The sequence below is a fragment of the Ochotona curzoniae genome, unplaced genomic scaffold (assembly GCF_017591425.1).
Source record: "Ochotona curzoniae isolate NIBS_2020 unplaced genomic scaffold, NIBS_Ocur_1.0 scaffold_2587, whole genome shotgun sequence".
NCBI lineage: Eukaryota > Metazoa > Chordata > Mammalia > Lagomorpha > Ochotonidae > Ochotona > Ochotona curzoniae.
The window spans coordinates 2,055,634-2,080,209 of record NW_024467096.1 but is presented as its reverse complement, the minus strand read 5'-3'; the positions used below and the strand labels follow the sequence as shown (position 1 = coordinate 2,080,209).

The window sequence follows — 24,576 nt, the reverse complement described above, 5'->3', positions numbered from 1 at the left end:
CTCCACCTCGCACGTGGATGACAGTTTATTTCCATTTGTTATCCAGCTCTCTGCTTGTGGCCTAGGACCCAGCAGAAGATGGCTGAAGTCCTTAGGACCCTACATCCATATGGGAGATCTGCAAGAACATCCTGGCTGATGGCTTCAGATCAGCTCAGCTCTGGCCATTGCAGCCATTTGGGCAACTAACCAAGCAGTGGGTAAAAGATCCGTCCCCCCCCCCCCCATTCTGCTTACCCAACCCTCTCAGTAAATCTTTCAAAAATAGAAAGGACTGTTTAAGAAATTTTAGTGGCAAACTCCAAATGAAAATCTAGTGATGGTTTCTCTTTGGAATTACCTGTTTTGTTAGTATTCCTTGCTCCTAGTTATTTAATGGATTTGTTTTTATTGGAATGGCAGATTTACAGAGAAGGAGAGGGCCAGTGGCTAAATCCTCTCCTTACATGTGTTGGGATCCCGTATGGGTGCAAGTTCATGTCCCAGCTACTCTACTTCCCATTCAGCTCCCTGGAAAAGCAATAGAGGATGGTCCAAATCCGTGGGACCCTTATACCCATGAGGGAGACCCTGAATAAGCTCTTGGTTTGTGGCCTCCAATCAGCTCAGCTCCAGCTGTTTTGGCTATTTGGGGATCGAACCAGAAGATGGAAGATCTTTCTCCTTCTCTTTGTAAATCTGCCTTTCCAGTAAAACATTTTTTTAACAGACATTATTTCTCTCTCTTTTTTTTTTTTTTTTTATTTTCTATCTGTGGTTCACTCCTCAAGTGTTTCCAGTGGCTGGAGCTGAGCTGATCTGAAACCAGGAGCCAAAAGCGTCTCTCAGGTCTCTCATGTTGAGTACAGGGTCCCAAGGACATGTGCCATGGTCTCCTGTTCTCCATGGTCATAAGTAGGGAGGTGGATTGGAGGCAGGAGGGAGCTTAGCCTACTGCAGCACACCAGCGGGCCCTCCTACCGTGGATGCCCTGCCTTCTTCCAAGGAAACAAACTGACAATGCAGGTCTTAGCTCATTAGGACTATGTTGTGAGCAAGCCTTAACTACGCACGTTTATAGCCTTGATTTTTTTTTTTTCATCCCCTCCCCTAACAGCAATCCTGAAGTCCAGTATTAACTTTATTTGTCTTTGCTGCTTTACTAGGAAAACGCAGTGGATTCTTCAAAGCAAAGATGTGGTTCCTCAAGGTGTTTAAAATGGTCTTTTAATGAGTGAAAATGCATATACTTTCAGCATAGACTGAGTTGAGTGCCTCAACTTCTCAGCAATATGCCACTCATAAAGCTAGTAAGAGGAGGAAAGGAGAGCTAAGAGGCAGGGTTGAGTAGGAGGAGGAAGGGACAGATCTGTGTGCCCAGGTGGCCGGAGCAAAGTGTCCAGGTCTCCAAAGTGGATGCAAGGGCATGGCCACTTGCCACCTTGCTCTGTCTTTCCTAGGCTGTGAACTAAGCTTCAGCCTACTGTGTTCTGCTGGTGTTATATTTTTTTCCTATAATGCCATTATGTCTGAAAGGCTTCTAACGTGTTTCCTGAAACACCAAGACCTTTTGAAGTCGGGTCGTGTAAATTCTGCCACTCCTGCGCACCGCCTGCGGGATGGGCACAGCCAGAGCCGCCTCGGTGTGGCGGCGGGACGCGATGCGCGACTTGTACACGGCTGACCGCCAAGTGTGGGTTTATGTCAGTGCGTAAACAGACCTACTGCTTTCCCAGAACAACTACCGTTCTGCGCTGGCAGAATCCTGGCGTGAGTCGAGGCGGCCTCGGCGCCTTTGCGCAGGCGCAAGCAGGTGTCCGCCGTTGGTCGCTCGGCACGGAAGTGGCCGCTCCGCCTGCCTCTGCGCACGCGCGCTGGCCGGCCTGAGGGGTCGAGGTGGACGCCTCCCGCGGAGCGTGACCTGAAGCCGCCGCCTCACGCTTCCCGGGCCTGTGTAGGTTTCCTTTTAACTTCTGCGATCATCTGTTTACAGCGGCGTCTCAGAGGGCGTTTAGTGCCTGGGCGGGCTGATCAGGATCGCTGTGATCCGCGAGGGAAAGGGACGGTGCCCGCGTCCCGCTCGGGTGTGGACGTCCACCGTAGAGAACGTTAACGAAAACCCAGCCCTGCTCCTTACGAACCCGACGCAGAAACCCGAGCCACACTGCGGATTCCGCGGCTGACGTCATACTGATGTCATAGTTAAGGCGATCCAGAAGTTACCACTTCAAGCCGTTTTACAATCCATGTGTTATTTCCGTCTCCCTGGACAGAGAGCACACTGGCCCACCGGTCTCTCGGCCATGGCTGCAGGTGGGTCAGGAGATGCCGAAGTGGACTCGGCCGTCTCGCCAGCCCCGCAGCCGGCGGAAGCTCCGGGCAGGCCCGGCTACGCGCTCCGGCTCACTCTGACCGGACACGCCCAGGCGGTGTCCGCCGTGCAGTTCAGCCCTAACGGCCAGTGGCTGGCCAGTGCCTCTGCCGATGCGCGCATTATGATTTGGGGCGCCTATGATGGAAAACACGAACAGACCCTGTCCGGCCACAGGCTGGAGATATCAGATGTTGCTTGGTCGTCAGACTCCAGTCGGCTTGTTTCTGCTTCAGATGACAAAACTCTAAAGATGTGGGATGTGAGATCTGGGACATGTTTGCAGACGTTACGGGGGCATACCAATTACGTCTTCTGCTGTAATTTCAACCCAGCATCCAACCTCATCGTTTCAGGGTCTTTTGACGAGAGTGTGAAAATATGGGAGGTGGAAACAGGGAGGTGCCTTAAGACTTTGTCTGCCCATTCTGACCCCGTGTCTGCTGTCCACTTTAATTGCAGTGGGTCCTTGATAGTGTCAGGGAGCTACGATGGTCTCTGTAGGATCTGGGATGCAGCATCGGGTCAGTGTTTAAAAATGCTTGTGGACAATGTTAACCCTCCTGTGTCTTTTGTAAAATTCTCTCCAAATGGCAAATATATTCTCACGGCAACTCTGGACAATACTTTGAAACTGTGGGATTATAGCAGAGGCAGATGCCTGAAGACATACAAGGGTCATAAAAATGAGAAATACTGTATATTCGCGAATTTCTCAGTTACTGCTGGAAAGTGGATTGTGTCTGGTTCTGAGGACCACCTGGTTTACATCTGGAACCTGCAAACTAAAGAGATTGTCCAGACATTGCAAGGCCACACGGACGTCGTGATCTCGGTAGCTTGTCATCCTACAGAAAACATGATTGCATCCGCAGCATTAGGAAATGACAGAACAATTAAGCTGTGGATGAGTAAATACTAAACCTGACTGGAGTCAGGTGTTAAGAGCCAGGTTAACAAACATTTGGAAAGGTACTTTCCCTTCCCTGCGGTATGGTTTTGCACATCTTTTAGAAGTTTTGATTGTAAGATTTTGAAATATATAACCTAAACTTTGAAAATGACATGAAGGAGCAGGTGTTTAGTTCCGTAGTTAAGATGCTTGGGTCCCACATCAGACTCCCCAAGCTGGTCACAGCTGTAGCTAACACACATGGGGATAGTTCATCTGATAATTGGTTCCCATTTTAACCCTAGCACTCTTGCTGTCCTCTGCTTCCTGATTTTAAGAGCTGGGAAAGCCAGTCTGTGACAGAGAGCTTGTGACTTCTGAGTGTCATCATTTGTCTCTCTTGTGTATACGGTTTCTTATTTTGTTCTAATGACTGGAAGCTTGGTATACTTGGGAAATGCTTACAAGTAAGGCTGATTTAAGGAAAGCAAGGGAGTTTGAAGTAATGCCAGGGTTTCTGTTTGGAAGGATCCGACGAACGAGAGAGGTTTGGGATGAGGATGAAGGACTGAAATACGTACCAGATGCCACCACACGCTTTGGGTAGACTCCAATCTGTAAACGGAGACAGTCACGACCAGGCATTTCAGGAAGCGGCTCTCAGCTGCTGTGTCGTGCCACCTTGGGAGTGGGAGGCCGGTGAAATGCCCGCAGGGTGAGTGTGCTCCGCTTCCTTGTTTACCCCACGCCTCCCGGTACTTCATTCTCAGTTCAGAATGCGCCACTTGTGGAGCCCGTAGCTCAGTGGACAGCCAAGCTGGGGTTTCCGTCTGCGTCCATAGCTTCTGCTACATGGTTCAAAATACAGTATTTACCAGCTTGTACTGTGATAGTTTCATGGATCAATTTCCACTTGGTGGTAGTCTCTGGAATTGGAAAGTGTGTCTTGGTCATCTCTGTATCCTTGATCTTGTGTGCAGAAAAAGTAGTTGGGTCATGCTGGATGAATAACAATGAATGATATCCGACAGCACGCCGTACTTCTTGCCTGGTTTTTGATAATATACCAATTATTATGTTAACTTACCCAGCCATCGGCCTGGTACCATAGCCTAGTGGCTAGAGTCTCTACTTTGCTCCTGCCAGGATCCCAAATGGGCACTGGTTCTAATCCTAGCCATTCCATTTCCCAACCAGCTTCCTGCTTGTGGAATGGGAAACCAGTCGAGGACAGCCTAAGGAACTGGGATCCTGCACCCATGTGGGAGACCCAGAAGTTCCAGGCTCCTGGCTTCAGATTGACTCAGCTCCTGCTGTTGCAGCCACTTGGGGAGTGAATCAGCACACAGAAACTCTTCCTCTCTGCCTGACTTTGCAATAAAAATAAATTAATCTGTTTTTTAAAAAGATTTATTTTTATTACAAAGTCAAATATACAGAGAGGAGGAGACAGAGAGGAAGGGTTTCCATCCAATGATTCACTCCCCAAGTGAGCGCAATGGTCGGTGCTGCGCCAATCTGAAGCCGGGTACCAACTTTTTTCCAGGTCTCCCCCACAGGTGCAGGATCCCAAAGCATTGGGCAGACCTCAACTGCTTTCCCAGGCTACAAGCAGGGAGCTGGATGGGAAGTGGAGCTGCTAGGATTAGAACCAGCGCCCATATGGGATCCTGGCGCGTTCAAGGTGAGAACTTTAGCCGGTAGGCCATGCTGCCAGGTCGAAAATAAATTAATCTTTAAAAAAAAAAGGGTCCGGCGCGGTGGCGCAGTGGTTAAGGTCCTTGCCTTGCACGCCCGGGATCCCATATGGGCGCCGGTTCTGGTCCTGGCGGCCCCTCTTCCCATCCAGCTCCCTGCTGTGGCCCGGGAAAGCAGTCGAAGACGGCCCAAAGCTTTGGAGCACTGCACCCATGTGGGAGACCCGGAGGAGGCTCCTGGTTTCGGATCAGCATAGCATCGGCCGTTGCGCTCACTTGGGGAGTGAATCATCGGACGGAAGGTCTTCCTTTCTGTCTATCCGCCTTTCCAATAAAAATAAAAAAAAAAAAAAGAAAAAAAAGGATCCAGGTATAGATTCACATAGTAACTTAAAGGAATATAAAGTAGAAAGTGGTTTCTGCCTACCTAACCTATAAATTCATGCTAAACACACAAAATATAGGACAGCAATAATTTAACTGAAAGTAACTATATTAACATGAAGGAGTGCATTTCTCCAATGGTCCACAGGCACAGGATGGCATCTCTGATTCTCAGGAGAGTCTCAGGATAATGTAAACTAGAAGATCCAATTTCCTCCCGGTGCGATAAAATAGTGGTTAAAGTCCTCGCCGTGCACACGCCGGTTCTAATCCTGGCGACCCCGCTTCCCATCCAGCTCCCTGCTTGTGGCCTGGAAAGCAGTCGAGGACGGCCCAAAGCCTTGGGACCCTGCACCCCCGTGGGAGACCAGGAAGTATGCTGGCTTCAGGTTGGCTCAGCTGCAGCCATTGTGGTCACTTAGGGAGTGAACCATCAGATGGAAGATCTTCCTCTGTCTCTCCTCCTCTTTGTATATCTGCCTTTCCAATAAAAATAAATATTAAAAAAAAAATCAAATTTCTTATGGTGGCCAAGGACAGGTTTTGTATGTTCACAAGGATGTCCACAAAGGACGGTACTTAATATTACTACCTGCCCAGCCATCTCCTGTAAAGCAAGCTCTGCTTTGCAATATAGTCATTTTGGATGGGAAATAAATATTTCTAGATAATTCTATGTGATATTGCCCATTTTATGGCTGTCATTATGTAATATATGAAAAAAGATGCTCTGAAGAGAAGCTGCTTTTCAGTTCTGCTTCTAGGCACATCAGTTTTCACCCTGTGACCCAATAATCTGATCCCCATCTGACTTATGTATTTTATAATGCTTTATAGCATTCATTAAATTGTGTGTGTTTGACACATTCTGAGAATCTAAGATAGTTCGAGCCAGTAGAAGGTAACTGCACAGAGGTTGGCATTTGAAGATGCTGAGAGAAGCAAGATCAGTTAGGGACAGGTCTGGCCAAGAAATTTATACTGAACACTTAATGAAACAATCACTATAGGGGGCCCGGTGTGATAGCATAGCGGTTAAAGTCCTTGTCTTTGATGCGCTGGGATCCTATATGAGTACCAGTTCTAATCCTGGCAGCTCTATTTCCCATCCAACTCCCTGCTTGTGGCCAGGGAAGGCAGTCGAGGACGGCCAAGACTATGGGACCCTGTACCCGCATGGGAGACCCGGAAGAGGCTCCTGGCTTCGGATTGGCACAACTCAAGCCGTTGCGCTCACTTGGGGAGTGATCCATCGGACGGAAGATCTTCCTCTCCCTCTCTCCTCTCTGTACATCTGCCTTTCCAATAAAAATAAATAAATCTTTAAAAAAAATCACTATATCAACAAATAGGAGAATATACAGAATGGGATGGGATTGTAAAAATTCTTGGAAGCATAATGACAGTTGTCAGTTGTAGTTGAGTAAAATGTTTTTATTACAGTGAATCCCCAAGGTACAGGCTTTGAAATGCTTTTCAACAGTTAAAAATGGCACATTAAAACTTAACTTACCCATATTTATATAGGTGTCCTAAAAAAATCCAGGAAAATGAATGAGAAAGCTCAGAGCACTTGATGCTTGAAAAAGCTAAGTTGCAGCTGCTGTAAAGTGTGCAGAGGCGTTATGACCACCAGGTGGCGTCTGAGCTGCGGGTGCTGGGTTATGTTCTGCATAGTAGCTTAGTAAAACAACTTCCCAAACAGCTATACAGGTGACTTTTTAATCTAACTCTGCAGGTGATGAGCACATTGGGTTGGCTAGAACACCTTGCCACCCAGGAATACTTAGGAGGCATGTGAGAATAAATACACGTTTAAAATAGGAACCAGCAACCATACCTAAAGAGGAGACAACTTGGAGGCCCAAAGTCTAGAGAGTAAGATATACACGATATATGCTGGTCTCTCAGTAAGAAATAGATGAGACTTTGTGACTAAGCAGTTTAGTTTCTTAGGTGGCAGGAAGGGATGGGGGGGCCCGGAGGGGACTTTTAGGCACAGAGTTGAAAGAATCCCACAGTGTTGGGATTTGAGTCCTCAGAAATCCCGGCCAGACAACATGTTCACCTTGCTGCGTTTACATTTTTATATTGAAAGAGCATCTTCTCGGTGTCTTTGGCTGCCAGGCAACTTGGAGACCCACAGCGGGAGACACGGCTGCCTCTGAAGCCAGGCTCTGTGCAAGCACCCTGGCATCGAGGAAGGCTGGCTTTACACAGGACAGAGACAAAGGATGAGACTCTATTTTGGCCTCTGGAGAAAAGTTGCTGTGTTAAAGAGAATAAAAGTAAGATGTGAAGACAGTACTTGATTCTGTAAAGAATTTAAAGTTGAAATAAATTCTCATCTTTTATTTTCTCCAAAAGCCGAAAGGTAGGTTACATTTTACTTGGATCAAAGTTATAAAACATAGGCAAGTCATTCTGCAAGAAAATTTATTTGTACCTCTGGAACAGAAATAGGGAGAGAGTATAAATTTGTGCAAAACATATTTGTGGGACGAAGCCTCATCCCACAGTGTTTTCAACACGGGCTTGGTGCTGCAACATGATTCCTGGATTTTCAAAATCCAGCCGAACATGAATACCTTTGCTACTCAGCTTTGGCCTTCATAGCTGCTTCTTCTCTCAGACGAGCTTTCTTTTCCAGGTTCAAGCTTGTTAAAGACTCGTTTCTTTTCATAGCCTGAAGTGTAATAAATTAGAATAGGTGGTTATTTGTGCTGCTTTAGGAGGGTGTCATTACTACGTGGTCATGAAAGCAGTTAGCCAGCACAGCCTGGGCTGGGGGCAGGGAGCTGCTGGGGTCACGGGCACATCACTGCCCTCCATGTGCCTTGCACTCAAGCTCAGGGAGAAGCACCACACCTTTCCCCTCGCCCAAAGCCTTGGGACCCTGCACCTGCGTGGGAGACCCAGAGCAGGCTCCTGGCCACTGACTTCGGATCGGCTCAGCTCCGGCCGTAGCAGCCGTTTTGGGAGCAAATCATCAGATGGAAGATCTTCCTCTCTATCTAACTTTCTAATACAATAAATCTTTAAAAGGCCTCCTTTTCTCAGAGAGTAACTCTGAGGGCCAGTCCTTTGTGGAGAACATGCAGACAGGAAGCCCACACTCACCTTCTTGCCCTCAATGATCATCAGGATGCAGCCGGCCACCGTCAGGGCAATCATTATGTAGCTGATCTTCACGCGGATCTTGTTCTTCGCAGCATCAAGCATCTCGAACCTAATGATACAGGGAGGCCATGAAACAACATTTCTCTGAACTGCAGCAGAAGGAAAAGCTCTGTGTGCCACAAGTTAGAAGGGCAGTGGTGGTTCTTAGGACCTTAGAGAGATTGGGACATTTCATTACTATTTACATACAAAAACAGTGAGACAGCACCAGCCTAAAGCATTAATGTGAAAGAAGGAAGGAGGAAGTGTGAAGACAGAAAGGCAGAAACTCAAACAAAAAGGCAAGGCACGTTAGTCTTTGCTGACTCTGCTGGACCCAATTCTGACTCTGCTTTTTGAGCAGCCACTATTTCTCCATAAGGCAACGCTACATAATATGATAGCCACACGATGTCCTGATGACAGATAATGCAATGAGCTTGTTGAGTTTTAACAGAGTTCAATTTAAAAAGCAAAAACACAACAATATCACAGGAGAATAACACAGGGTCTTTAAAAGTTCATGAAAAATGCATACTATGAAAAACTGCATGGATTTCAAGATCTCTGTGCTTAACCTTGAATTCCATTTTTCCACAATTTTTTGGAAGTCCCTACACCTACAGCCAGCTTTCTGCTGTCTTGAATCAGGAACATATTGGTCTCACAGCCTAAAGAGAAGGCCCCTGGCACCTGATTCTGCAGGTGTACTGGGTTTCTATTACCTGGGTATCTAGTATAGTCAACGAGGCAGACCACATGAAGTCTGCATAGGGGTACAAATAGGAAGGGATTATATAATGGGATTACAGTGCTTTTTTTGTTCCCACAGTCTCTCCAATGTTGAACATACATTACTTTAAAAACAGTGGGGAAGAAACAAGAGGTAAACAATTCTTTAAAAATGATGTAAGGAGGCCTGGCACAGTGGCCTAGTGGCTAAAGTCCTTGCCTTGAACATGCCGGGATTCCATATGGGTGCCAGTTCTGATTCTGGCAGCCCCGCATCCCATGAGGGGAGAACTCATGGCATCTAGGGATGAGGGCTAGGAACGCTGCTCCAATCCTCTAGCACACGGTCTGGCCCCACGTGTCAGCAGCACTGAGGCTGAGAAACCCCGACTTGGGGAACACCTGTTCTCGTCTGCTGCAAACTTAGAAAATGCCCAGGACCCCCACTAACACCGGACTTAAAGGAAGTGATGACAGAAAGGAGCACTCTTCCCTGGACTCAGAGAAAAATGCATCACACTGAACTGCTTCATATCTGAGGCCGAGTGGATTTTATGTAAATCGTTGCTGTCGCTGTGACCGACTTGATATACCTAGGCTCAAAACAACAAACGGGCACATGAAGTATGCTTCCTCACGTTTCTGTAGCTGGGGCATGACATCGAACGAAGGTAACTGAGGCTCTTCGTTAGCACTGCCTAATATCCCAGTGAGTGGCAGGGCAGGTGACTGGCACCGATGTCACCCCAGGCAGCTGCCCAGTGCCTAGTACTTGGATATGTGGGAAGTGTCTTGCCCTTGACACAGACGAGCGGGAGATGAAAGCTGTTTCCCAGGCTAAGCCGAGCACTCACGAGATCGTCTCCGGGATATCCTCCTCCTTTTTGAAGCGACCTGACCAGATGAGGATCTTCCTTTCCCAGTCCGTAGGCTTGTGCAGTGGTACTCTGTGGGTGTAGGTGTCTGTGGGAAAAGCCAGACAGGAGAATCGGTACTCCGCCTAGAGTATGGCCCTCAAATGTAATCAAAGAAAAATGCTGCTTATGCTTTCAAAAGAACTCACTGAATAGAAACAATGAGGAGCTTTGTTTGGATGGAATTTCTTGAGATGCCTTTGTTTTTTTGCCCCCTCAAAGAACGAAGGGGGTAGTCACTGAAGACAGGAAGCATAAAAGTTGGGTAACCACACAGAGAATGTCTCCATGCTCGTAAGTGTGGATGATTATATGTCTGATGTGTGGGAATCACGCATATGCTTATATGCAATATAAAATTTTTTATCCTGCTTTGCTCAGATACTGTAATCTTCCCAACTCTGGTACCTGGTATTTGTCAGTAACATTTCCAAGAGCTGTGTAATATCTTATCAAAACAGATCTAGCCTTCACTGTGTGACATTTAGATTTAATTTTTTTAAAAAAGGATTTATTTTATTTTTATTACAAAGTCAGATATGCAGAGAGGAGGAGAGACGGAGAGAAAGATCCTCTGTCCGATGATTCACTCCCCAAGTGAGCACAATGGGCAGTACCATGCCGATCTGAAGCCAGGATCCTGGAGCTCCTCCAGGTCTCCCACGCAGCCGCAGGGTCCCAAGGCCCTGGGTCATCCTAGACCGCTCTCCCAGGCCATAAGCAGGGAGCTGGATGGGAAGCGGAGCCACCGGGACCAGACCTGGTGCCCATATGGGACCCCGCGCGTTCAAGGCAAGGATCCCAGCCACTAGGCCATGGTGCCGGCCCCTAGATTTCATTCTAATTCCCCATTATAAATAACATTTGGGAGCAACTTCATACTCAAAAGAATTTTCCACATATGGCAATTATCTCTTAGGACACATTAGATACTGGAGTGAAATATCAAGTTGAAAGGCATAACCATTTTAACCTTTTGATGTATTTTGTAAAAGATTTATTTATTTTGAAAGAACAACACAGAGAGACAGAATGAGAGAGGGGGATCTTCCATCTGCTAGCTATTTGAATGCCCAGGCTGAAGCTACAAGCCAGGAACTTCGCTCTAGTCTCCCACATGGGTGGCAAGGGCCCGGGTACTAGGACCATCTTCTGCTGGATTCTAGGGGCATTAGAAGAAGCTGGACTGGAAGTAGAGCAGCTGGGACTCCCACTGGTGCTGCAGTATGGGGTGCAAGTGTCATAAGCTGCAGTCCAACACTGCTGCACCACACGGTCAGTCACCTGATGACTATTCTTTAGGGATGGTTCTTTCCCCTCACCAAAACCTGCCCGGCCAAGTGCACTCCCACAAAGAGTGCCACATCACCCTGGACTCCACAGTTCTCTGCACGCTCCTCCTGCCCAGGGTTCTCACAGAGACTGGGTTTGACTTGGGGAAAGGCTGGGCACAGCTGAAGTCAACTCTGTAGCAAGAGCTTAGCTCTAGCTATATTGTACCCCAAACTTAGCCTTCATTTGGTTTCCATTTCTGGGGTTCCTTACAAGATAACTTCCAGAGCATATCTAAGTTGAGTACATCTGCACTCAAATAAACCCCAATAATCAAACAGAGATGAGTATGAGAAATGAAGAAAGGCCCGCATGTACAGGAGCACATACAGTCTGAGGACAAGGGGGCGGGGCCTGAACCGGATGACGAGGTGGGAAGCAGAAACCCTGGGACGTAGCTCTCCTTTCAACTCCTCAGGAGCTATCTACTCCAAAACAAACAAACAAAAACAATACAACACTCACTGGATGAAGCTTTAGAAGTTTCTTGTGGTTTGGTGCAAAATTCACTTATTCTCTTCACAGCGGAGTTTCTGGTGAGTCCCAGCGACGAGCAAGCATCTCTTTCAAATAACCTAAAACAGTTTCCTAGAAAACGAGGAGAATCGGATGGTTGAGAAATGCAAGCAAGTTCTGCATTTCAAGTAGCTCATTTAGACAAATACCAGTCCTGTCGCAAACAACACTGTCTTGCCAGTTTTGCTTCTAATGTTTGTCTAACACTCTGATAGTAATGATCAGATGTGAGTGAAGATGAACATCTTTTCATTGATTATTGTCTATAGCACCTGCCTAGTTTCCTGATAGATTATGGTCTTGCACTTACCATTTGTTGAACTCCTTAATTGGTGCTACTAAGCCTGTGACTATAATGTAAATTTAAAATGTTATCTCAGGAAAATATACTAGGAGGAAAAAAAAAAGAGGAAAGTGAATATGTTACATTATATGCAAGATATACAAGCTATCTTCCATTCAATGATTTACTCCTCAAGCAGCTGCAATGGTCAGAGCTGAGCTGCTCCATAGCCAAGAGCCAGGAGTTCTTCCGGATCTCTCACGCAGGTGCAACTGCTTTCCCAGGCCACAAGCGGGGAGCTGGATGGGAAGTGGAGCCTCCGGGGTTAGAACTGGTACCCATATGGGATCCCGGAACATGCAAGGCGAGGACTTTAGCTGCTAAGCTACCGCACTGGGCCTAACACTATTCACTTTTGGATCCCTGAGTGGATTACTATCTCCTTAAGATCAGTATATTAAAATCAAATCATGGGCCTGGCATGATAGAGTAGTGGCTAAATCCTCACCTTGCATCTGACAGGACCCTATATGAGTACTGGTTCATATCCTGGCTGCTCCACTTCCCACCCAGCTCCATTCTTGAGACCTGGGAAAGCAGTAGAGGATGACCTAAAGCCTTAGGACCCTGTATTTGTTGGGGAGACCCAGAAGCTCCTGGCTGTATGTATTGGCTCAGCTCTGGCTGCTGATGCTACGTGGGGAGTGAATGAGTGGACGGAGGATCTTTCTCTCTGTATCTGCTCTCTGCATATCTGCCTTTCTAATAAAAAAAAAAATAAAATAAATATTCTTAAAATAATCAAAGCATGTTACATTTCCTAGACAGGCTCATTGGTTTTTATACAGTTGATATATTCAAAATAGCTACAATGAATAAGGCTAAGGATCTCCACATTTCTGTAAGTCTATAGGTCTACTCTCCCTTTTAAACTTTTTTTTCTTGCCACTTATTTGTTGAAGAAACCAGATTTTCAGTCCTATAGTTTCCCTTATGCTATATTCTGTTCCCCAAGTTGTTGCCTAAAACAGTTTTCTAACTCTTCTATTTCTTATAGGCAGATTTTTGAGGTTTGAGAAGAATCCAGTGAGTCACTGGCAACATATCCTAAGTGGTACCTTGTACTACCTGTTGCATCTCAAGGGGGTATGTCAGTCACGTCACTCTGTGTGGTACTGACCAGTAGCTGCACCCAGCTTGATTTGCCCTTTACAAAGCACCTTGTCAACCTCTCATCTAAGGTTTTCAGCAAATGTAATTGTTACCTTGCTCCATTGCAAGCTATGCTATTCTTTTTCATAACTGTTTGGCTATCCTAAGATATAAGATACACACACACACACAGATTTATTTAACTTTTGTTGGAAAGTTAGATATACAGAGAGGAGGAGAGATAGAGGAAGATCTTATATCAACTGATTTACTCCCCAAGTGACTGCAATGCCTGGAGCTGAGCCAATCTGAAGTCAGGAGACTCTTCCTGGTCTCCTACACGGGTGCAGGGTCCCAAGGCTTTGGACTGTCCTCAACTGCTTTCCCAGGCCACAAGCAGGGAGCTGGATGGGAAACAGGGCCGCTGTCTTTAGAACCGGCACCCATATGGGATCCCGGCACGAGTAAGGTGAGGACTTTGAGCCACTAGGCTACCATGCCAGGCCCCTAAGGTATAAGATACATAGGAAATGTGGAATGCATGTGTGGTTCTTTCTTACAACTTTTTTAAAAAAAAGATTTATTTATTTATTGGAAAGTCAGATATACAAAGAGGAGGAGAGACAGAGAGGAAGATCTTCGTCCGATCATTCGCTCCCCAAGTGAGCGCAACGGTTGATGCTGTGCTGATCCGAAGCCAGGATCCAGGAACCCCTTCCAGGTATCCCACATGGGTGCAGGGTTCCAAAGCCCTGGGTCATCCTCGACTGCTTTCCCAGGCCACAAGCAGGGAGCTGGATGGGAAGTGGAGCTGCCGGGACTAGAACCAGCGCCCATATGGGATCCCGGCGCGTTCAAGGTGAGGACTTTAGCTGCTAGGCCACACCATTGGGCCCACAACTTTTTAAATTAACAAATTTGGCTTCCCTTATACTTTGCAAGATAATCTTTGCTTGAAAGAAGCATAGAAACTTTCACACTATAACACACGATACAGTCCAGTCCACTTCAGTTACTCTTTTAAATATTAAAATGTTGCTATTTTTAGCCACTGGGAACCCTACTAGGCTGACTCCCGAATCCTTTCAGCATGTACTCAGTGGTCACTGACACCTTCCTTACTTTCTAACAAGATGTTCCCAAACTATTTAGCTGTGAGGTACAAACAGACAGGGTTAAGTACTCCCAACTGCTGGTTCACTCCCCCAACTGCCCACAAGATCAGGGCTGGACTGTGGCTGTGGCCAGGAGCTGGGAATCAACACAGGTCATCTGCATGGGTGGCAAGAACCCAATCACTGGGATCCATTTCCGTGGCTGGAGTCGACAGCCCGAGACATGCAGCAAACACAGGTATTCTGCTCTCTGGGTACCTTGACTGGCATTTTAACTGCTAGACTATTTGGAATGTTTCCCACCTCAAAATCACACATTCTTTGAAGGAGCTCTGGTTTCAAAGATGAAAAGCTGTTGGAAATCTTGGAAGGAGGCTTATTTTTAAAAAGTTATTATTATTTTAAATTTGAGAAACAGGAATCATCCATACATTGGATCTTCCACGTACTTCCCCAATGCCTGCAACAGTTAGGGCTGGATCAGGCTGAAGGCAGAAGCCTTCGATTCAACCTGGGCTTCCCATGTGGTTGGCAGGGACCCTGGGGTATCATCTGCTGTCTCCCAGTTTAGCAGCAAGCTAAAACTTCAAGCAGAGTTGGGACTTCAGTTTGGGATGTATGTGTTCCCTGTAGCCTTTTCAGATGCTGTGCCAGATGCCCACCCTGGCCTACCTACTTGGGCTCTCTCGAATTTCCTGATGAACTTGAACATCCGCATGTCAGCTTCTCTAAAGAACTCAGCCAGGACTACTTTTAGGATTGTACTGAATCTAGAGACCAGTGTACAGAATACTGCCTTAAGAATGATGCCCTTGGGGGTGGCATTGTGATGCAGTGATTTAAGCCACTGTCTGATGCCGGAATCTCAAATGAACGCTGGTTCCTATCTCAGCTGCCCCTTTTGTGATCCAGTTTTCTGCTAGTATAACTGGGAAAGTCACAGAAGATGACCTAAGTGGGCTCCTGCCGCTCACAGGGGAGACCAGAATGCAGTTCTAGTTACTGGCTTTGGGCTGGCCCCACTCAGGCCATTTAGGAAGTGAAGCAGTGGATGGCACACAGCTGTTCACTATTCCCCTCTTTCTGTGGCCACAAGTCTCTTTTTAGGAGCTTAGCAATCAGTTAATAACCAGGCTCCTGGCTTCAGATCAGCTCAGCTCTGATCACTGCGGCCACTTGCATAGTGAATCAGTGGATGGAAGACCTTCTCTATCTCTCCTCTCTGTCTAAAATCTTTCAAATAACAACACATAAACCTTTAGGAAAAACTGACTTAGGGTAAAAAGGAAAAACAAAAATGGGAGCATGTGGTAATGAAATTCAGCCATTTTAATGGGACATTCATTTGTGAAATACTACTTACATGGCACTCCCAGAACACTGCAATTTTACCCCTGACGTGGTCAAAGTTTCTCACTAAGGCAAGTATGCAGTTATGCAGAGATGAGAAGTCTGAAAGTCTTCCACAGTTGTTCATCGCTCTCAGGATTAAGAAAAAGTCACTCAAATGCTGTGATTCTCAAACTTACAAGTTTGACGGTAACAGTTGGCCACTTTGTTCAGCCACAACATACTGGCCCATCTACTTCCACCTTCTGAACCAACTATCATGGGGTGCGAGTCCTTGGTCATGCTGCCACTTACTGTTGGCTTTTGGTAGCAAAACATATATAACACAACTTTTACAAATTTGGACAATTCAGTGGTACTAAATACACTTAGTGTTGTGAAACCAGTACTACCATTCACCTCCAGGCCTTTCTCCCCAGAGGAGCGGCCATTTTAGGCGGCCTCCTAAGAAAGCCCCATCTCACAGGCACACTGTCCTTCCTATCTCTGGCAGGCAAGCAGACACAAAGGAACAAGGTCAACTGCCTTCAAGCTGCAAGGACTCTGCTCTCTAAGCAGAAACAAGTCAATGATTATTTCTGTAGAAAGCTGCCCTTGCTTATCCCTCTTAATTCAAAGAGTAGTTCAGGGAAATAGAACACCAGCAGTGGGCTGGGTGGGAGTCTCTCTTAGCAGTTAAGATAGCCCCGTCCCACAGGCAGTGAGCATCTGGGATTGATCTGGCTCTGGTCCCAGACTCCAACTTCCGGCTACTACAGACTCAACCCTGGGGATTAAGCAGTGATGGCTCAAATGATAGGGTGCCTGCCACTGACGTAGGGGACCTGGACTGAGCTCCTGTGGCCAGCTGATTCAGGCACTTTGGAAATGATCCAATGCATATGAGCTTGCCGTCCCTGTTTCTATGCTGTAATTCATTCATTAGTTTTAGAGAAAACAAGTCAACTTTTCCCTATTGCAATTTCCCGACTGTAAGCCAACAATCTTTACCTTTTAGGATGAATCCTAATTAAACATACACAAAGACTTTTGGATCTCTTGGCGATTGGTAACTGTTGGAAATCAATAATGAATGTAAAAATTTATTTTTCAACTTTTAGTTATAGCCCAAACAAAATAAAACAAAACCCAAAAAGGCAGAAAGCTTCATCCTCTGGTGGGTCACAATGAAAAACACACAAACCAAAAGAAAAACAGTTATTTAACCTTCTGGCTGCACTTGCAACGTTGCGGCTGGCTGACCAGCTGCATATCCCCAGATCCCAGGCAAGAAATCAAGATGAGCCCTCATGGCTGCCTCTGCAGTTCCAGGTGGTAAATGGGGAAGGGGAGAGGTCTGCTGTTAGGGGTGTCAACCAGTGCCTCCTGGGGGGTTGTGATGCAGATCCCTGGGCCCCCTGCCACAGCCCAAGTGTGCGCACTTCTAACAATTTGCCAATGATGTGGATTCTGCTGGTCAGCCAACTCAGAATTTGAAAGCCTGTGCCTTACAAGTGTCTTTGCTAGTGGCACGCTGCAGTGGGTCACCTGACTAAGGAGGTTCAACCATGGCTTCTCTTCTCACATCTCCTCCCTTCCAAACTTGTGCTAGATGGTGTGTGTGTGTGCCCTTCCTCTTTAAACTCAACCTGGAGATAACCGTAGTGATGTCAAACGGGATTGACAAATCTCAGATCGGTGAAGATAAATGAAGGGTCAACGGAAGCTGCAGGAGAAAGTGTACTGAGAAAGACTATCTGCTTAGTGTTTCTTAACACAGTATCAAAATGAGCCATGGCGGAGCCAATGCTATGGTATAGCAGGTAAAGCTATTGCGCTGGCATCCCACAGGGGCATTGGCTGCAGTCCCGGCTGTTCCACTTCTGATCCAGCTCCCTGCCAATGGAGCTGGGAAAGCAGCAGAGGATGGCCCCACTCTTGGGTCACTGCAACCCACTTGGGAGATCCAGATGAAGCTCCTGGCTTCAGCCTGGCCCAGTCCTCACCATCTAGGGAGTGAACCAGAAGATGGAAGAGTTCTCTGTCCCTCCCCTCCTGTGATTCTGTCAAATAAAGAAAATCAATCTTAAAAAAAGGAAAAGAACAGAAAAGAAAGACTATGAGGCTGTCACAGATTACGAGACTAAGCAGATATGACAGCAAAACTCAATACAATATCCTGGATTAGATCAAAGAACAGTAGATGGATATTGCTTAAAAAAAAAAAAAAAAAAGAAAAAGAAAAACTACTTGGGTTAACTCTAATGTACAACCTTATCATCCTCAAGTGTGGCTCTTTTCACCTGGGAACTTTTAAAGAGGTGGATTCCCAGTCCCACTCCAGAATAATATAATCTGCATTTTTGATTAGATAGAGTGATTCATATGAATATTAAATTTTGAGAAGCAGACACTCATACATTCAACAGTTGCTGAGTGCTTGCTTATGATCCATACACAGAAGCCAGCATATCTCACAGCCTGAAATCTGGCTCAGAGAAATGCAGCCAGTCCAGTTCAGCTCTAATTTCTGACTCCACAAGTGATTCTGATGTACTGCCACACTGGAGAAGGGCTCCTCTTCAACTAAACCAAGACAGGAGGCCTCGTTGACACAGGCTGTATGAGTTATGGAGGTAAAACCTGCAGAGCCTAATAATGTTTTTGGCCGGGTTTACAATCCCCTTCCAGAGGTAAGCATGATGGTGCAACTGGCTAACAATCTACCTGCAAGCGCTAGTAACCATATGGGTACTCATTCACTTTCTGGCTGCTCTACTTCCCATCCAGCTCCCTGCTTGCGGCTTGAGAAAGCAAAGGAGTATGATGGCCCAAAGCCTTGGGACCCTGTACTCACATAGGAGACCTGGAAGAAACTCCTAGTTCCTGGCTTTGGATAGGCTCAGCTCTGGCCACTGCAGCTAGTTGGGAAGTAAACTCATGGATGGTTTCACAACTCGAAGTGATGACTGTAGCCTAACTCTCTGTGGGTCTGGAACTGTGGCCAACCATGCTCCTCCATAGTTGAGAGTCCTTTTGTCAGCCACATCCCAGGAAACTTTGGCCAAACAGACTGAGCAGCCTGGAGTGGGGATTAATATCAATGGTGACAGAGGAAGGTGAGGCTGAGCACAGAATGCAGGACAGGTGAAAGGGTTAATTATAAAGGTGTCTATACTCCTGGAAGTCTGAAACCTCCAGAGACACCTGTAAAGCTCCCGTTTCCTGAAAGACCAGGAGGTAGACAGGAGATAGGGATAATCCTGGAGTGTTTGGATTTGTGGGAAAGACAGCTACCTTCGAGGCATGCGATTTTATTACTGTCTGAGTTGAAGTGATATGATCGGGATCCCCAAGCCTATACGTTGTAAATTCCTGTCGCATGCTGTTTTGTGTCACTGCTAGCCCCTAATCACACAGCTTTTTGATTCTTTTACTATAAAAGCCCCATGATTATTTTATTTGGGGCGCTTCTTGTTTATGGCAAGAGGTTGCCCCTTGGACTAGACAAAATCATCTCACTTGCCTTGGAGTCTAGCTCGGACTCACTGAACCCCAACAGACAGGTCTTGGGGTGAGGGCACAGCATGGTGAAGGGAGCAGGTGATGTCACAACCTGATAGATCAAGTGCACCGCATAAAGCAAATAGGACAGCTGTGGTAACTGAGAAGCCAACAAACAAGAACCAGGCTAGAGAGGGAAAATGAACCAGACACAGCAACACCTAGCTTCTGCGGGCTTGCTTGATCCCTATTTGTGTTTCTGTGCGGGTAGGGAATCTTCCAAAAAACAGATCCCTAAAAAAAACATTTGGAGTCTGGCCAGTTTTCAAACTGTAGGAAACTCGTGCAGAAAAGCTTTCCAAGTCTAAGTGTGCTTCAAGCTTCAGTGAGATGGTGCTGTACTTTAGTGATCGCTTGTCCTCTCTTCAACATCGCAGCTCACTAGCAGCTGAGTGGCCCTGGAAGGCCTAGGCCTTCGCTCCTGACCTGGGCTGTGGGCAGCTGTTTTCTCCCCGCTACCTGCATGCCTGAGAACATTCCAGTCCTTGCTCATTCTGAGCCCTTCTACCTGCAATCTCTCTTCTGAGGGATGATGAACAAACTTATTCCAAACTCAACTTTCCATGGCCTTTTTCCTGCCAAAGTGTTATCTCACCCATCTTACACAAAAAACTCTTAATTATAAAGGGAACTCAGGTTTGTTACCAGAAAACTGTGGAAAATAACAAAAGGCAAGAAGAAAAATAAATATAGTCATAACCACACAATTTCACTATTTGGGGAAAAAAACTTACTTAGCCTTGGAGCAATCATGAACTGTTTCTTTCATGACTGCTGCGTAAAGGTTTTCCTTTTTGTCCAAATGCATCTGATTCAAATCCAAAGGTCACACAAGATTTTCTATCACCTCTGGATCGAAATCCAAGCTTATCCTTTTCTCTTACTAACCTTCAGACGCACTCACTCATTACCACCCCTACTTTTACTCATGTCACTTCCACCTTGTCCAGTTCTACAGAGCCTTTCAGCTGACAGTCATAAACTACCTGACTTTTCCTTCCTATGAATTCTTGAAAGCCACTACTGTACTGGTTCTTAGACAGGGGCTTACAGGGAGAACCCCTTAACTATGGTGTTTGCCAATCATTCCCACCACACCAGATTTCAAGCCACCTGTGTAACACTGCTGCCTGTGAAAGTGGGACGAGAAGGCACAAAATCAAGAGGAACCAGTTCCAGAACACCACACTTTATGATCTCTTCTGTAAGCCAGAAATCAATATTTCAAAACGCTCTCTAGGTTTACTTCCTAGAGTGGTTGTTCTGTGCAATAAACTTGTCTTATAAAGTGAAGCAATCCATTCATATAATTTGCATAGTATATGGGCTGGAGATGTGCTTGAAAATTTGTTGACTGAAGCCTGCATTGAAGCATAATGTGTAAGCCTCAGCCTGTAGGGCTAGCATCCCATTGGAATGCCAGTTTGAGTCCCCACAGCTCCACTTCCAATCCAGTTCCCTACGCAGGCATCTGGGAAAGGTGGGAATGATGGCCCACAAGAAGCTCCTGGCTTCTGGCTTCAGCCTGGTTCAGCCCAGGCTGTTGGGAATGAACCAGTGGATGAACCCACCCCTCTCTGTAACTCTGCCTTCCAAATAAAGAAAACAATTTTTGAAAAATCCTTAAAAAAGCAAACAGAGTAATCAACAAAGCCAAAGACAGGAGCAGTTAAAATGAACATTTCCATTTAGGGTTGGTTAGTAAGAACAAAGCAAAAGATGAAGGAGCAGAGTGCAGTGGAAACAAAATGGGAACCGTGGCCTAGAAATCAAGGTTAGGTCTCGGTTTTGCATCCATGTCCCTTAGCAAGTCAATTACCTTTGCAGGCATCAGATCTCCTCATCTACAAAAATTAACGAACTAGACAACTTGACTTCTGACATATCATTTGACTCAAGCTCTGGGTTATGGGTTAAACTGGCAAGAAGGCAGCCCCCAGTACACTGGTAATATTAACACTAAATTCATTTTAACATTTGACAAGCCAATGAAGTTTAAAGTAACAAAGCATTTTGGAGGATGCAAAGACATTTTGGTTGGACCATTCCATTCCGTTGACTTAATTACCATCTTGTTTGAGAAAGACCATCAAGGGAAAAAAGGTGTACAAATTCACTTTCTATGTGTATCTTCCATCAAAAATGTATGCACGTCTCCCTTGAGCTGGGTATTGTTAAGTGCTGAGGAGTCAGTAAAAACAAAATAGACCCAGTCTTTACCTGAAAGGATGGGGAGGGCAGTTGCAATTCAGCTCCCTGTGTGTTCCCATCACCTCATCAATGCCCTAAGCAACACATGTAGGATATGCTCTCACAGTAATGTGTATCCTGTCTACAAATCTGAACACAATTTCAGAATTTACAAGATCTCTCATCCGTGTTCAAGTGCAGGAAGTCAACCATCCCTACTTACAGATTGTCTGAACTAACCTGCACAAAACAAACAAATTCAAGCTCCTCAAAGCTTCTATTACTCACCTGTTTGTCAAGGGAGGACAGCGAAGATACGCAATGGAAATAATTCAAAGTCCATTATATAAAGGGTTAAGCTTTTGGTGACCTGAAATTTCAATCACCTAAAACAACTTACTTCAAGTAATACTGTGGCTAAGCAAAGTCTATCTAGAGTATATCTGTATCCCATTAGCCATCCCTTTGGTTAAGGATTTTTATTAAGTCAGTCTTCTTTCTTGAAAATACATTTGCACATGAATATGTACTGCCATTTTCACAAATAAATAAGCATTTGATGACTTCCATTTCACTTTAATGAGATCAAACTGACCATGACGAATACACATAAAGGTACATGCTGAAAGAGCAGCTTGAACAATGGCCAGTGGGTAAATCATCCCTGGGTCTGGGTCTCGGCCTACCTGGTGGGCATGACCTAGAGCTTGTCTGCCCTGGTCTAGGGTGTAACTTCCAACCCTGTATATAGAATGTGACCTCTAACATGACTGGAAGGTCAACAGGATTATGCATGCCTTTCATTCAATCACAGTGTCATTATCGGGTAAAAATGCTCTGAAATGCTCTTACCCTCCCTTTTCTTAGATCTTTAAAAACCTGGAACTTGGGCTGAATAGATGCACATTCCTCACCAGCTTGTCCCCTGTGTTTCTTGTGGCCAAAGAGCAATGTCGCCTCAGCCTCAGTGACCCCGGGGCCTGCTGGCGGGCCTAAACCCTGCCAACAACCTGCATTCTAGAATAACAAGACACTGACACCCTTCATGGCTCAAATCCTTTTTTGTGTTGTAATCTTGAAAGGTTTAATCTAAGATCTGACCTACATTTTTCATTTATAAAATGGAGAAGGGACGATAAGAGTACCCAAAAGGGAAGCTAATAGAAGTCAAATTTTTAAAAAATGCATGTGACAGTGTTTAGCTGTAAGATGGGCAAAGAATGGTAAGACAAATCAGACCAAAGGTGCTCACAAAATGTGAGATTTCTTGGCCAGAGTTGCTCAGATAGCATGCTGAGTGGACTAGTCAAATTTTTCTATGCAAAGTCAATGAAAATGTTCTTCAGCAGTTCCAGTAATGTTTCAATGATGTACTTAGTCATGAAGTTCTCAAACATCCAAGTCTGTAAGGACAGAGATTTTGCATAATATACATAGTTTCAAAGTAAGATGGATTACTTTCAACAAATTCAGTTTTAGTTGCAAATAAAGTCCCTCTCACACAGTCCGTCTTTTTTTTCTCTGAGCCATGATTCTGTTACTTGCCCTGCTGAAAAGCTTGATAAATTTAGCAGGACACACACAAATAGTTTAGGTGAATTAGTTCAAAATTGCCGAATATCCATGATATCAATAACCGCCCTGGGTCTTTGAACCGAAGGAGTTTTTGATTTTAAAGGAATAATAATGTCCAGCCGAGCTATGCTTTCCAATGCATTCTGTACTGGAAAACAAGGCACAGAAAACAGAACCTTTTCTTTGGCTATGTATCCAACTTGACAAAGGATTCCTTATTCAAATAGCTTTTCCACTATTTGATTCACAACATACGTTTAACATTGTTTCAGCAACCAAGTTTGGAGCCCACTGATTCTTTGAAAACTGAAATTCAGCAATTTGTGAATAACTTGGTACCAAGAAACAGAAGCTCACTTTATCAAGTCCTTAGAGACTTGGGTGTTTGAGAACTTCATGACTAGGTACATCATTGAAACAACATTATTTGAACAGCTGAAGAACATTTTCTTTGACTGCATAGAAAAATTTGACTAGTCCACTGAGCATGCTACCTCAAAGTTCGCAGAGGTGAACTGGTAAGTGTGACCTGGTACCCAGTTGAGTGGAGAAGCAAGGAAGCACTGGTTTCCAAACAGCTTCTTTGCCAAGGCCCCGTTTGTTTCTCCGAGAAAGAGTTAGCTTCTGACTTCCAAACTCGCCATCACACACCTGTCTACTATGAAAACAAAGTGTACACAAGAAATGGCACTGAACTGGAGGATTCAGCTAAAGGTAATTGTATTCCCTATTTAAAAAAATAAAATTACCCTAATTCTGAGACCCACATCCCTCGCCTGAAGGGGTGGGAAATCACAGTCCGGGGTTTTCTTGGAGCAGGGACACTCTTGAAGGGTAAGCAGAGAAGCGGGAAGACTCAGGTAGTTCAATGAGTGCTGAGGGTCAGGGCAGAAAATGGACTGAAGTCGGCGAGCGGGACTGCTGGGGACGGCAGGTGCCTTAAGGAGGGAACTCCAAGAAGCGACAGGGGACAGAGCGAGGGGGGAAAAGGAGGGAGTCGGGGCCTGGAAGTTGGAGAGAGTTGTGCAGATGGGGCACCAGGTGCTAGGACCACTCCGGGCCAACCGCCGGAGTCGGCTCGCCCAGGCCTCCCCCTCTCCCGCCACGGCCACGCACGCAGCACAGGCCCCCGAGCCGCGTCCCTCCCCGGGATCGGCCCGCTCCTCACCTGCCGCCAGGCGCAGGCCGCGGAGGCTCCCCATGGCCGCCTGCTCCGCTCGGCGTTCAACGTTACAAGCTGTGCAGGGCGCAGCACAGCACCGCGGCAGGCGGCGCGGCCCGGGGCGCTCAATGTCACCGGAGAGGGCGGGCCGGGGGCGGGCCGCGGGGACGCGCGCGCCGTGTGGGACGTGCGCGACGCGCCGGGGCCCGCGGACGCGTCCCTGCCTGCGG

The 24,576-nt window shown here is 46.1% G+C and overlaps 2 protein-coding genes across 2 annotated transcripts; one reads left to right on the top strand and one right to left on the bottom strand.

The window, feature by feature from the left end:
- Positions 1-1,891: 1,891 nt before the first annotated feature.
- On the top strand, positions 1,892-4,275 carry WDR5B (WD repeat domain 5B). The gene has a single exon (XM_041002680.1). The coding sequence runs from the start codon at positions 2,226-2,228 to the stop codon at positions 3,270-3,272; it is 1,047 nt and encodes a 348-aa protein (XP_040858614.1). The 5' UTR covers positions 1,892-2,225; the 3' UTR covers positions 3,273-4,275.
- A 2,461-nt stretch (positions 4,276-6,736) lies between these two features.
- On the bottom strand, positions 6,737-24,477 carry FAM162A (family with sequence similarity 162 member A). The gene is made up of 5 exons (XM_041002902.1): positions 24,353-24,477; positions 11,926-12,048; positions 10,069-10,177; positions 8,444-8,552; positions 6,737-8,009 (listed from the first exon to the last, which is right to left on the bottom strand). Exons 1-5 carry the CDS (start codon positions 24,384-24,386, stop codon positions 7,917-7,919), a joined length of 468 nt encoding a protein of 155 aa, XP_040858836.1. The 5' UTR covers positions 24,387-24,477; the 3' UTR covers positions 6,737-7,916.
- Between the last annotated feature and the right edge of the window lie 99 nt (positions 24,478-24,576).

Excerpts from the sequence above, each read along its gene's own strand:
- WDR5B (XM_041002680.1), top strand. The coding sequence starts at position 2,226 with ATGTGTTATTTCCGTCTCCCTGGACAGAGAGCACACTGGCCCACCGGT.
- FAM162A (XM_041002902.1), bottom strand. The coding sequence starts at position 24,386 with ATGGGGAGCCTCCGCGGCCTGCGCCTGGCGGCAG. Across the intron at positions 12,049-24,352 it reads CGGCCTGCGCCTGGCGGCAG|GAAACTGTTTTAGGTTATTT; the intron begins GTGAGGAGCGGG and ends CTCGTTTTCTAG. Across the intron at positions 10,178-11,925 it reads AACTTCTAAAGCTTCATCCA|ACACCTACACCCACAGAGTA; the intron begins GTGAGTGTTGTA and ends CTTTTCCCACAG.